This window comes from Xiphophorus maculatus, chromosome 20, assembly GCF_002775205.1.
Source record: "Xiphophorus maculatus strain JP 163 A chromosome 20, X_maculatus-5.0-male, whole genome shotgun sequence".
NCBI lineage: Eukaryota > Metazoa > Chordata > Actinopteri > Cyprinodontiformes > Poeciliidae > Xiphophorus > Xiphophorus maculatus.
Genome location: NC_036462.1, coordinates 31450609 through 31463864, shown reverse-complemented (window position 1 = coordinate 31463864; position 13256 = coordinate 31450609). Strand labels below are relative to the sequence as shown.

The 13256-nt window shown below is 41.3% G+C and overlaps 1 protein-coding gene across 6 annotated transcripts in view; it reads right to left on the bottom strand.

Annotated features, from left to right (window-relative positions):
- LOC102228922 (IQ motif and SEC7 domain-containing protein 1-like) overlaps positions 1-13256 on the bottom strand; it is an 80998-nt gene that overhangs the window by 15438 nt on the left and 52304 nt on the right. For all 6 annotated transcript variants that reach the window (XM_023325097.1, XM_023325102.1, XM_023325100.1 and 3 more), the window contains 3 exons: positions 4241-4520; positions 1837-3098; positions 119-280 (listed from right to left, as the gene is read on the bottom strand). In XM_023325097.1, the coding sequence (XP_023180865.1) occupies positions 119-280; positions 1837-3098; positions 4241-4520 (1704 nt within the window). The remainder of the gene's footprint in view (positions 1-118; positions 281-1836; positions 3099-4240; positions 4521-13256) is intronic.

The window sequence follows — 13256 nt, the reverse complement described above, 5'->3', positions numbered from 1 at the left end:
CACATCTGGCATTAGAACGATGATCTGAATTCATGCTCATGGAGGAAAACACACAGTTCTTTTGAGTTCAATTAAAAGCATCCAGACCAACAGAAGTGGGCAAAAATGAATCGCTCACTCAAGAACATCTCGGTTGAATTGTTTCTGACGGTTGCCAAGGAACTCGCCAATCATCTGCCGACTCAAGCCTTTCCTCTGCAGGAGGAAGTGGGCAACACCCACCGGAGTGTCCGGGACGTAGCTTCGCTCAATCAGATACTGGATCCCCTTTTCTGGCTTCCTACAGACACCGGAAAGAGAAAAAAAATATCAAGAGAAACACACACACATACAAAAAAAAGGAGTGAGAATACAATCCAAATCTGTGATTATCCCAGTGCACTCAAAGAAAAGTGTCAACAGAGGAACAGGATTTGGAGAGCTATAGAATAATGATTTTCTGATTGTGGTGCAGCTCCCACATGATTACAAGAAACTTAAAAACTGGCTCGGAAAGACACCAAATCCGCAATCATCTGTGATTAAGCAAAATCACCCAGGCCCGAGAGAACCCCTGGACGTGAAGTGGAGCAGAATGAGAACTCAGCACAAACCGAGCACGGATATAAATGCGGCTTATTCGGCCTCACTGCATATTCAGTGGTCTTTTTACCACAAATGTAGCAAACAGGAACAAATCCAGTCAGTCGTGACTTTTTATGCGGCCCTCTAGACTAGAGGCACCTAAATAGAGGCTTTGAGAAAACAGTTATGTTGCTAAATATTATTTTTTCAATCAAATCAAAGCAGTTTTTATCTGTATGCTGCCGAGTTACATTAATGTGAAAAGATGGTCAATATTATTTAACTATAAGAAGCACTAATCAAACGCAGGCATGGCTTGCCATGCTTAATTTTTGGCTCTCGTGACAGGTTATAGCGATATGCTAGCACATCCAATAAACTTTTAAAAACATCATGCTAAAGCATATAGCGCTTTATTTTCCAAACACTTGCATTCTACTTCTCAATTTGCTTCAATTAAAGTTGGTTCCAAATGGGGCATACTGTGAAAACTGGCAACACAGTCACTGATTACATCACACTGCCACACCGAGACAGCAGAGGGCGATACAGCAACGGGGATTCTACAAGCTAGCTGGTTCAGTATAGTCAGACAGCAAAATGGAGCAATTTATAATCAAACAAAAACAGAAAACAGATGTGAGACATAGCGAGGATCAGAAATTTGAAGAAGTAAACAAAAATCCACATGAAGATGTTGGAGAGGGGACAAGTATATTAGTGGCAGGTGTTTTGAGGAAAAAGACCAGGACAGCATACTGGGGCCATTGTTTGTTTGTTGGTTGGTTGGTTGGTTTGTTGGTTGGTTGGTTGGTTGGTGGGTGGGCAGGTAGGTAGGTAGGTAGGTTCTGCCCAAAAGCTCAGATATTTTGAAATTGTCCAGAAGACGCATGGAAATTTCTGAACTCGAAAATTCAACAATTTGCTGGAAAAAAAATTCTACAAAAATCTTGGAAATTTATGAGCTGGAAAAATTGTGTGCATTACCTATGCAGAACCTTCTTACTTTCCAGCACACACAAATGTAGGTACTGAACAAAATGGAGGTCCTTTCTACTTGTGAAGGACATCATGAAGAGGCAAAGGTTGTGATTAAAGTGAGTCACATTCACAATTATTTTATGAGGAATCAGGATAGTTTTTTTGTTTGTTTTCTTATTTAGAAGACCTTAAAAAAACAGGGTGTCTTTTATTGTTTTACTATAGTTGTGTGCACTGAGTGACTCTAAAGTCTCATTTTATGTAGTTCTGGATTTAGTGGGGTGCACTTACTTGTTGAAGAGATTTAGGCCAATGCGGTAGTGTCTCTTGCGAATGATGTCGTTGCTGAACGCCGGTGAGTCCCAGCTATTCCGAGTCTCCTTGTGGTACGTCTGTTTGCTGAGCGTCTGCTCCCTCAGGCTGTCTCTGGATGAGGACTCGGAGCTGCAGTTAATGGTGTCGTTGGAGTTTGATGTGCTGTTGATGCTGTCGTTGTCCCCATCGGAGAAATCAGACTCTGATTTGCTCTGGCGGTTGGGTGTACCGTTGATAGCCAGGTGGGCTTCCAGTTGCCGGGCACAGTGACGGGAAGGGTCTTCCTCCCGGGAAGGTCCCCGAGGTGGCAGGCCGTGGCCGATGTGTTTGGGGCTGCTCTGTTGGTTGCTGGGGCTCCTGTCATAAGTGCTCTGTCTCTTTAATGAGCTGCGGTCAGACCGGTCGCTCAGTTCCACTGAGCTGTCGCTGGGGGGCTCTATAGTCAGTAAGGGTAGGTGGTCCACTCGCAGACGCTGCTCCTGGCATTCTAAGGAAGGCGTGCTGCGACAGCTGGTATCCGTGTCCCCCTTTTCATCTTTGTGAGCAAGCGACCAGTAGTCTTGAGAGGAGTTCAGGGAACGCTGGCGCAGGTCTGACTCTGTGCTGGAGGGCCGGTCTACAGACTGAGAGAGAGGCAAGGGGGGCGATAGTTCTTCTTCATCAATGTAAAGGGTCACATCACTATAAGATGCAGTCATCTCATCTAGCTTGCGGTGATCTGAAGGGCTGTGGGAGGATTCCAACTGGCGGCTGAGCTCTCTGTCCGTATCCGGGTGGCTCCTTCCTTGCTCTGAAGTACTGTCTTCCCCGTGTAGGCTGCGACAGTTCAGTGCGTCATCGATGGACTCGGCCAGAGATTTGACCTGCCTGGAGAAGGCATCTTCCAGTTCTGTGACGGCATATGTGAGGTCACTCTGTGTGCTCGGTATCTTCATTTGTACACCTCTCTCCCTGCCGTGTTCCGACTGCACCAGCGCACCGATGTTGGCGCCTTCATCAGATAAAGAGAGATGCTTTCCCTCGAAGTAGGAGCTGTGGACTTTTTCAGGTCCCTCAAAGGAAAGCTGCATTCTCATGTTGGACAGAACAATCCGTCTGGACATACGGTTTTCAGACATAGAACTTCTGAGACGCTCAAAGTTCTTATTCATTTGGTACTGGCGGAAGGCTGTTTGGATGGTACGTGCGGCATGCCGGGTTATGAAACGCCCGCCATATTTGCGTTCTAGCATCTCCACCTGCAAACAGAAAAAGGATGGTCAGTCAGCTGTAGTCTCACTCCACTGGCAATTTTAATCAACTGTGAATAAGCAGCACAGGTGGGACTGAGTAATTGTATTGAAAGTCACAAGTAGGTCTTCAAACATTTCCACCAAAACCTCAAGTAAAGTCCCAAGAAAAGGCATAAAAGTCCAAAGTTGAATCAGGTCAAGAGTCCAGTGTTTTTAAAAGTTATGGCATCAGGATTTTTGTGTCGGGGACGTAGACAGATGTCTCCATGTTTATTAAGAGTAAGAAAGGAAGTAGTTCTTGAGTTGCCCTGTTGTGTTGACAGAGTAAGTAAATACAAACTTCTCATCAAACTGGCTGAAAGCATTAAGCTGTAAAAGTAGCCTTCATCTTGTAAACCTGCATTTACAGGCGTCTTCTGGTGACTGGTTGTTGCTCTGGACTTTATTTAGGAGGATTACAGGAAGAGGAACCTATGTATCATTTTGCTTCCAGCTCAAAATTATATGCTACATTGTGCTTGTACATCACATATAATGCCAATAAAATACAACGAAGACCGTAGTTGCAACGGGACAAAATGGGGAAAAGTTCGGGGGAAGACAATAGTTTCACTCAGTCGGTCAAACAATGCTGGAGATTTTAAAATGTCTAGTAAAGTTTGACCTATTTACATGTTAAACACAAAAGCAAATGGCACAATGAAGAGTCAGTGATGTAATAGTCCCAACTAGAAAAACTAAACATTTAAATCAGTAACTTGAGGCTGTGAACAAGAAGAAAATCAAGTATGAGAGGCAACAGAAAATGAAATGACTGAAGTCACAGGAGGTCTGCAGAGTCTTGCTCAGCTCCTTCTATATTTCCTCATTTAAGGCATTGCTGAGCAAGTCAACAGGGCCCACATTGATGACTTGTTAGCAAACAGAGAGATTTAAGGATAAAATGAAAGGATTGGGTGATGGATGTTTAAAGTGGAGCTCGGGGTCTTTATTCTCACACAAGAAGAACTAACTTTTAAGCAAACATGACAAGTGGACAAGAAAAACCAAGCATGTCTTCCACCGCTAAACTGCTTTTCAGACAGGCACCTATCTCAGTACATCATCAGCCATGGTAGGTTATGAACAGGTTGTTCCCTCCCTCCCACCTGTTTGTCCTGGAGGTCCGACGAGAGCTCATAGCTCTCTGACATTGAGCGGGAGCGCTTGATGGCTTCTTCCTCTGCATGCTTGCGGAGGATGGACTGGGAGTGCTGGAGCTTGGGGCGGCGGGGTCGCACGTGGCTCGGCAGAAAGATGTGTCCGTAGAGCTGGCTGTCCAGGTAGTCCAGGCCAGGTCTGCCGCCGTGGGTCACCGGCTTGCAACCATAGATGACGCAGGGATCCACAGATACACTCACGTCACTGCCAGGGGCGTCACCTTCCACACTGCGACACACAAGCACATTCAGATCAGACGGGTCCCTGGCCGAGACTGCTCAGTGTGCCAATGAGGAACACATGACTGATGGAGAAGTGAACTTTGGCCCTATAAATTCATGTAAGTGTATGAATTCATGATCATCTTACTCTCTCCTTGCAGGCGGTCCTAAACGACCATGCAGCTGAAGTTCTAGTCTTCATTAGAACATACTGTAGGTTATCAAGAGTCAAAGAAATGTCAACAAACACTCAAATTATTGCAGTCAATCAAAACCACAGTGACTGAAGTGTGTGTAGTAACATCCTGAATCCTAACATCCACACACATCCTGGACTCCCACAGCAGATTAAGTAAGCAGCAGCAATCCAGAGCAGAATGTAAAAAGCTAAATATTAACCACAACATATTTCACCTTCCTTCATTCCTTACGCTGCTGTGATTCACTGAGGCTATAGTATCTTCAGGTAGGTTAGATGTTTCAATATATGACAAAAAAAAAGGAGACCCATCCAACTCAAGCTGTTTAGCTTTATTCACAACAAGCTAGCCCTTACAGAGTCAATACATAGTTCCCACAAGTCTGAACCGGAAGTGATCTGCGCCATCTTAGTAGCAGGCAAGGGCATCGCAAAGCATGGATGAACCGTGGCTTCAACACCAACAACAAGAAAACATATGGACACTCTTGATCAATGTGCGAGGGAAAGATACATGAACAAAATGGCTGCTGTTGGGATCGACCCGTATATGATGGAGAACGGAAACATGTCAGACGATGTGAACGAGCTGCCTCCGATCTAGCATGACACAGTTCACTACTTGGCGAACACGAAGAGTGCGTACACCATGGAGGAGGTCCGTGGCCTGAAATCCATGCATGCATACAATCCGTGTTTCAACAGTTTTGTAAAGGACATACAAGACATGTGAATAACATTGTTATTGACACTTTGTCAGCCTCATTCACTCTGAAGGCAAGTGTAGTTGATAGTAAGCACTTCTAAAACGGCAAAAACGGCTGATCATAATATAAAAACATCAAAATAAATCAAACGGTCACATAAAATAAGTAATACACAACTTGACAATTAGAAGGACCTCTCTCACGCTGGGTCAAAAGCCAATGAAAAGAGATCGTATTTCAAGAATTACAGGAGATCTTTCCTGCCAACAGTCATCACCATCTACAATAACTCTTTGAAGAATTTGAGTTAAAAGAAGTTACAACAACATTTAATTTCTCTTTGGGCTCAGTAAAGTATTTTTGAACTTGAATTTAATTTGAACAAGTTAGAAGGTTGTCGTTATGATGGCACAGTAGTGGGAGAGCAGATGGAACAGAATGTACATTTTATTTCATCGTCTTCAAAGAACGGGAAAACATCAGACGGAGATGAAGGAACAACAATGGGATTAGGAAACACTGCATTCATATTCAGTTTCTTTTTACTCCAATATCCTAAAATAAAAGCTAGTGTCATCAACTGCCTTTAGGAATCACCTAAATAGAAAACAGAGTCTGTGTGTAATATGAGCACAAAAGCAGTTTTGTTTCTGGCCTCTGAGATGTTTTCAGAAAACATTTGCACATTTGAAATTTCTTACGTTTATTTCTTCTTCTTAATTTACATCTCACCACAGTAGACACCGAATAATTGTTTTCATGTCAAAATAAGAGTCAAAGTTAAATCATGCCACAGATTACAGTAAGACAAATGTGTTTGTAAAGTGAATTTTTTTATGAAAGAAAAGCTCAAATTGCTAAAACACAACATGCAAAAAAAGACTAGCAATAAAAGCCTGACCATGGTAAGCTAGGTATTCATTAGCTAGTGAGCGTATAGTCAGCCTCATTCACTCTGGAGGCAAGTGTAGTTGATAGTAAGCCAATTTGGAGTAAAAAATATAAAAGCTACTTTTGCAATTCAAAAATAATGAGGCTAGACTTTTACTGTAAAGGAGTTGAATCACTGCATCACTGATGAAATTCCCTCAGACTGCACAGAGGGAAGCGAGAGCGAAGGTCAGAGCAGCCGACCGACTCAGACTTTCATCCAGCCTCATTAAATGAATATCCAAACCTAAAGCACAAACAGGAGGAGCAGAAGCAGTGAAAGTCCCATATTTAGTGAATATGTCGATCAACACAGCGGCTCATTTTCTCTCAGCCATTCTTTATTAGTAAGGCAAAAACTATATTCCCACCACAGTAAAGGGATGTTCTTGGAATAATGTAGAACTAGAACTAGCTCATATTCCATAGTCATTACTGCTTACATGTTAAACGAAGTATATACCAACTAATCAAAACTCACGTCTAGAATTAATTCAGATTTTTTTTTAAATCTCAGGCTCAGGCTTTATTGCTTCATTGCATACCATGGTCTCTGCTCGTAGACCATGGTATGATCCCATATCTCACATGATTGTCGCCATGCCTCCCTGCTATGAGCAGGGTGGAGCCACTGAGGGTGAGAGCCGAGCAGCGAAAGGAAAAAGAAAATTGCGCACGATGTAGGAACATCCAGCAAGCTTAGAAGTTCAGTCTCTAATAACTGGGTTTAGGGGCTGAGTACGGAAATGGACCGCTGGAAAATCCAGGAGCATTGTCTCCGTACTGGACCGAGAGAACCGACGGGTGAAGTAACTTATTCATCTCTACATCAGATGACAGCAGAGTTAAATCAAAGAGCGAGAACACAGCCACTCACCAGTTATCTGAGGGCCGGGTCCTGTTCGAGGCAGCCACCACATACTGCCCTCAAAGCTACAACTGAACATCCACAGACCCCTGTGTGTTTGTTAGTCCATCATTAAGCTAAATGGACATTTGCTAGGCTGAGCCTGCTGGGTCCTAAGAAAGAACATATACCCCTATTTTCACAGTTCTTCAGCTCTCTGGCTTCCCTTCACAGACCTTTGAGGAGGGGCATTCACAGGGAAAGGGAGGCAACTTCCTCCTGAGGAAACTGGGTCGTGCAGCTGCTGGAGTTCTGTTGTCCCACAAATTTGAAGGGTTGCAAATACATAGGAGGCCTTAAGTATAGAAACAAATAGTGCAGAAAGAGAGAGAGCCATGCTGGGGATGGGGTCCTCTAGTTATCAAGCTCCTGTCCTGTGAAAACCGCCAGAAGTATCAGGACCATGGCTTACAGCTGGGAAAGATGACATTTTCTTGGTCCCTGGCAGGCATTTTTTTCTCACTGTAAACTTTTCTTTCAGATTTGACCTCTGGTAGGCTTTTCCGTCATGTCTGAGCCTTTCTCTGCATAGGATACATGTGTCTCATGTACACGTGGCTTCTCATAAGTCAATTTGAAAAGGCATCCAGACAAATGTTCAGCCATGCAAGTCACAAAACCTTAGAACAGCATAAGCATTCCTAGGGCGTAAGGCAGAGAATGCTGAAGATAAAAGCTTTCACTTCATCTGTTTGATAGTTATGTTAATGGTGACCGAACTGGTGACAAAAGATTTTCTGTATGCAATTAGACTCTATAAATAAAAAGGCTTTACCCCACCTCCGCCATGTTTCAGCGTGCCAAGACTCAGCATGATTGAAAGGATTAGTCGTGTTTATCCCTGGGATGAACTGTGATGTTTGTGCATCCTTCCATACCAACGAAAAATGATTCAGTCAGACAAACGTTATCGTCCTGTCATATAGACAGATATGGATATTAGATTTTTCTACGGAAAATAAGATGAGCAAGGGTTTAAAAGAGGAAAACTTCTATCTAACGATCCTTGAAAGTTGTTCTTTAAGAAGAGCACAAGCGGTACAGAAGCACCGATATCTCTGCTAACATGCCGTTTCCTTTCCTACAAAGACCACAACTGGTGTGCCAGGCTGTTTTAAACTAGAGGGATCAACAAAAATAGACACATCTCCGGAAGTGAACGGCTTGACTGGAACTGCTGATCCGAACTTAAGCGTCAGGTCGGACCAGCGCCTCCTACAGTGTCTGCCTTCCCCCAGTTCACCTGTCCACATAGGAGAACATGGCGAGGGGGAAGGAATGTGAATGTGATGTTTTACAGTGTATGTTTTCCTTCTGTGATACAAAAAAATAAAAATAAAACAAGAAAATAAATAACATAACATGGCATCTTATTTTCATGCTAATAGACTAAACTGGGACTAATAAAACTTACCATGCACATAAACAACAGTTTGGCTAAGAACAGGGTGAGGTTGCCAGAGATGTGCTGAACACCGTCAAGGGACTGCAGATGCAAATTAGCTTTTGCTAGGATCTGATGTAGCGCTTTAAATTGTGACATTTATGTTTTGAGTTGTACATTGTCCTTTTATAAATAAAGTTCATTATCAATAATCGGCCACCTTCTGAAGTCAGCCGATTTACGTATTGATTGGCCGTGACTGGTGACCGGCTAATCGAAAATGGAAGCAATGCAACGTTTTTCTGATCACTGCCAGGTCATCCCTCTCTACACACTCTTCGGTGTAGAGGTTGTTGCTGCAGGACAGAGACACAAATCTATGTATTTTCAGCATCAGTTTGGGTGTTTAAAACAATAAAACATAAGGAGAGAGATGTAAGATAATGTTCTTGATAATCTGTTTTTTGCTATTGAGTTTTCAACCTCATATTGGATGGAGAACTCTTGGCATCTTTCTGAAAGTCTGTAATCTCAACCATGACTAAACATGAACATGACTTAGTGACTTCTGAATTCTACTAAATGCAGTAGATTTTATTTTGGGCATTTTGAGAAAGGGGGCTGGATAAATATACACAAATATCTTATGGTGATTTTTCTTTTAAAAAATGAAACTCGTACATAATTTCCCTTCTAGTTGGTCCTTTTGAGCTACACTGCCCAGGTCTAACCACAACGTTAAAATCCCAATAAAATCCAATAAAGTTTAATACTGGAACAGAAAAAAATATAAGAGAGACTAGGGAGTGTCAATTTCCTGAGGCACTGTACTTTAACCATCTCTTGGTTTAAAAAAATCTCCTTTTCATGGAGATGTGATACTTCTCTCCCTCACATACACTGAAAAAAATGAACTTCGAGGGTTATTACAATAACAAAAGAATATCATGTACTTTTAACTAAACAATTTCATGTTTCAAACAAAAACGTGATACAATCATGTTGGATAAACAAGAAATTCAACAACTTAACATTTATCAAATTTAATCATGTTGAGATAACATGATTCATTTTAGTCAGACTGATCTTGTGCTGAAGATGACAAGTGAGATCACGGGAAATCACGCGAGATCACGCGAGATCACGGGATATCACGCGAGATCATGGGAAATCACGGGATATCACACGAGACCACGCGAGGCAATCGTTTTTTGTCTCAACTTGAATAAAATGTATTCAAGTTGAGACAACGGGATTCATTATAGTCAGATTGATCTCCCTCCGAGGAGGGTCTAGCGAGATCAGGGGATCACGAGAGATCATGGAAGATCACGCGACATAACTGTTTTGCGCCTGGGAAAGCTTCAAAGCAGTTTTAGTTACAGATTAAACTATAGATATTTGTTTTTCTCTGCAGGGCACGATTGGCATTGGCAGTTCTGTTGTACCTTTTCTAATTGTTGAGAGTTCTTTCTACCCTTTCACCCAGTCTTGTCTTAAAACGCTTAATGTAATGTAACTTAAAAAAATGTCTTTGAATTAACGTAATTAAATCATGGAAAGGATCTCCACACGATTAAATAGCTTTCTTTCAGCATGAAGCATGTTTGTTCAGCTAACTTCATTTTCATGAGTTGGATCAACTTAATTAAATAGTGTGAAGGTACCACTGTAACATAAGTTGGTTTCTCGGGCGTCGCACGCCCCACGTTTGGAGGCCTTAGTCCTCGACACGGACGTCGCTGGTTCGACTCCCATCCCGGCGGCCTTTGCCGCATGTCTCCTCGCCCTCTTTCCTGTCTGCCTACTGTCTCAAAAAAATACGAGCCACAAGCGCTGCAAAAACTCTTTGGGAAAAAAAAAAGTTGGTTTCAACTAAATTTGCATTAATCTTAGTAAAGTAAATGATTTGGTCCAAAGCATTGCAAATTAGTTGGGCTGGCTTTTTTAAATTACATTGGGTCCAACTATAGTAAATGAGTTGAATCAACCTTAATAAATTAAATTGAGCCAACTCATTTTATTTAAATTAGAATAACCATAATACATTAAGTTGAGCCAGCACAATTGCTTTAAATAGGAGTAACAGAATCACATGGTGCTGAAATAAAGCAAAGTAATCAGGTGGAAATCCTTTCCATGATTTTTTTATGTTCATCCAAAGAGTTATTTTTTTCAGTGTATGAAACTGAACTGCTTTTCATTTCTCTTTCTAATTCCCTTATTTAGTGTAAAGCCTGTTTTGTTTTTTGTTTTTAAGATAAGATAAGATTTATTTGTCATTGTCATCAACAGATTGCTCTGTTGTTACACCTGTAACAACATGTGGAGGATTTTCACCTGCACTGACTCTCCTAACCTGCAGCAGCCATAGGGTGACTCATTTCTACTGTGATGTAAAAGTGAAACTAAAGCATTGAGATGAATCTCCGATTTTCTAGAAAAGCAAGGAAATCTGAGCTGGATAAGTCAGAAAATTTGCTAGAAAAAAGTGAAACTTTGAGATCAGTCTCAGAGACTTTCTGGAAAACGAGGAAATATGTGAGTTTGAAAAGACAAAAAAAATTTGCTAGCAGAAACTGAATATTTGAGATTAACCTCAGAGATTTTCTAGACATAGAAATTTGGAAATTTATGAGTCTGTAAAGTCAAACATTTGTTTAAAAAAAAGAGATTAGTCTCAGTTTCAGATTTTTTATTCTAGCAAATTTTTGACTTTTGTAGCTCAAGAATTTCCTTGTTTTTTTGAGTTTTTTGGCAGAAATGTACTCCTTTTTTCTATCTAAAACGGTACTAAAAACACTCATACATTTTCACTCGTGCTAAACTGCATCTCAAGTCTTCTTGTTAGTTGCTGTAGAGTACTAATAAGACCACATGTTAGGGGGCCTTGGCAGCACTTGCTGACACTATCCCCAGGATCACAGAGAGCCAAAGCTGGGCACACACAAGGCATATAATCTGCATGGCACACAGACAGAAACCTGATCTAAAAAAAAAAACAGTCCATTACAGGGCAGTCACATGTAAGGGGAAGTCGGTTAAGCGATTCTTTTGTAGACACAAAACCTCCAGAGGTTTCGTTTATTTACCCTTAGATGCATAAGAGGGTCAGGTGAGCAAACCTGGCTCCTGAGGAACTTAACTGGCCGGGAGAGGGGCTTTTTATTTAACGTAAGCTCTGGGAAAAAATAACAGAACACTTAAAATGATCATTTTCTCTGACTTAACTTTTTATAGGTCGATGTTTGAGTAACATTATTCTTTTATTATATGAACTACTGACACCATGTCTCGGGGATTCCAAGCTAAAATGTGGTATTTATTTACATAAAATGAGAAATGGTCAAAATAACAACAAAAAAAAAAGATGCCACGCTTTCAAACCTCCAATAATGCAAAGAAAATAAGTTCATATTCAATTTGAAACAACAACACTAATGTTTTGACCCAGGAAGAGTTCAGAAATCAACATTTGGTGGAAGAGCCAGGAGGTTTTCATTGGGGTTCAGAGCGGTGGGCTCTTCATTTTATCCAGAGCTGCACGTAAATAAACATTTATGCAAACTTTATAATGAGATCATCATGTCTGTTATTACAAAATAAACAATAGTGATGTCGACTTTAGCTGGCATATGGCAGAAATCTAGGAAATGAATGTTTCCAATCTTTGAAGTCTGTTTCTTTAAAATTGCCCCTAACATTAACCCTATTTAAAAAGAGTTGAAAAATGTCATTTTTGGTAGCCACAGTTACTGACGTAAAAAAAATGAAAGGAACACAATATTGGCATGAAGGATTTAGCAAGCATGGCTGTGAGCAGTGTCTTCTAACCTGATGGGGTGTGAATGAGGTGTCATTGTCCCCTACAGTTTACAGTGGAAGAGTGCATCAGTACGTCAGTGGAGTAAGTTTTCCTAAGTTCCTGTTTAGTACTGGGAGACAACATCACCAACAACAACAAACAAATCAAGAATCTGATAATTGCTTGCATTTAATGGGTTGGCATGAGACAGAAGGAGGGGCCTGTGGTTTGCTGGGAAAAAAAAGCACAGCTGCATATTTATTGTTCAAGCTTACAAAGTTAGCTCACCATTTTTTTACATTTCTTTTTATTACAGCTAAGAGCAATGCATTATAGCATTGTCTAAATTTACACCAAATGCAATATCATTAAAAAAAATAAACGGAACAAAAAAAACAACAACTCACGTACTGTTAAATGTTGGCCTTCCTGTGCTTACTCGGTAGATTCCGGTACACCGCAGACCAAACCGCATCATCCAAAAAAATAAATAAATAAATAAAAATGGTGACCTTCATGGGTGAAAAGTATAGCCGAAGATAGACAATTTTGGAAGCAATTATGAGTTTCTGTGCATCACAAACAGCAATTCAGCAATAAACGAATAGGAGAATGACAACATTTCTAGGCCAACACGTTCGACCAATCGTGGATCAATACGGAGCCATCACGCAGCTGCACTGACATCAGCAAAAGTCGAGTCAGGATGCAGCAAATACAACAACGTGAACCGACGGCAGCATGCGGCCAGCCTCACGTTGGATGAGTAACAGCCTATGCATGGGGTGGAGACAAAAACAACAACAACAGT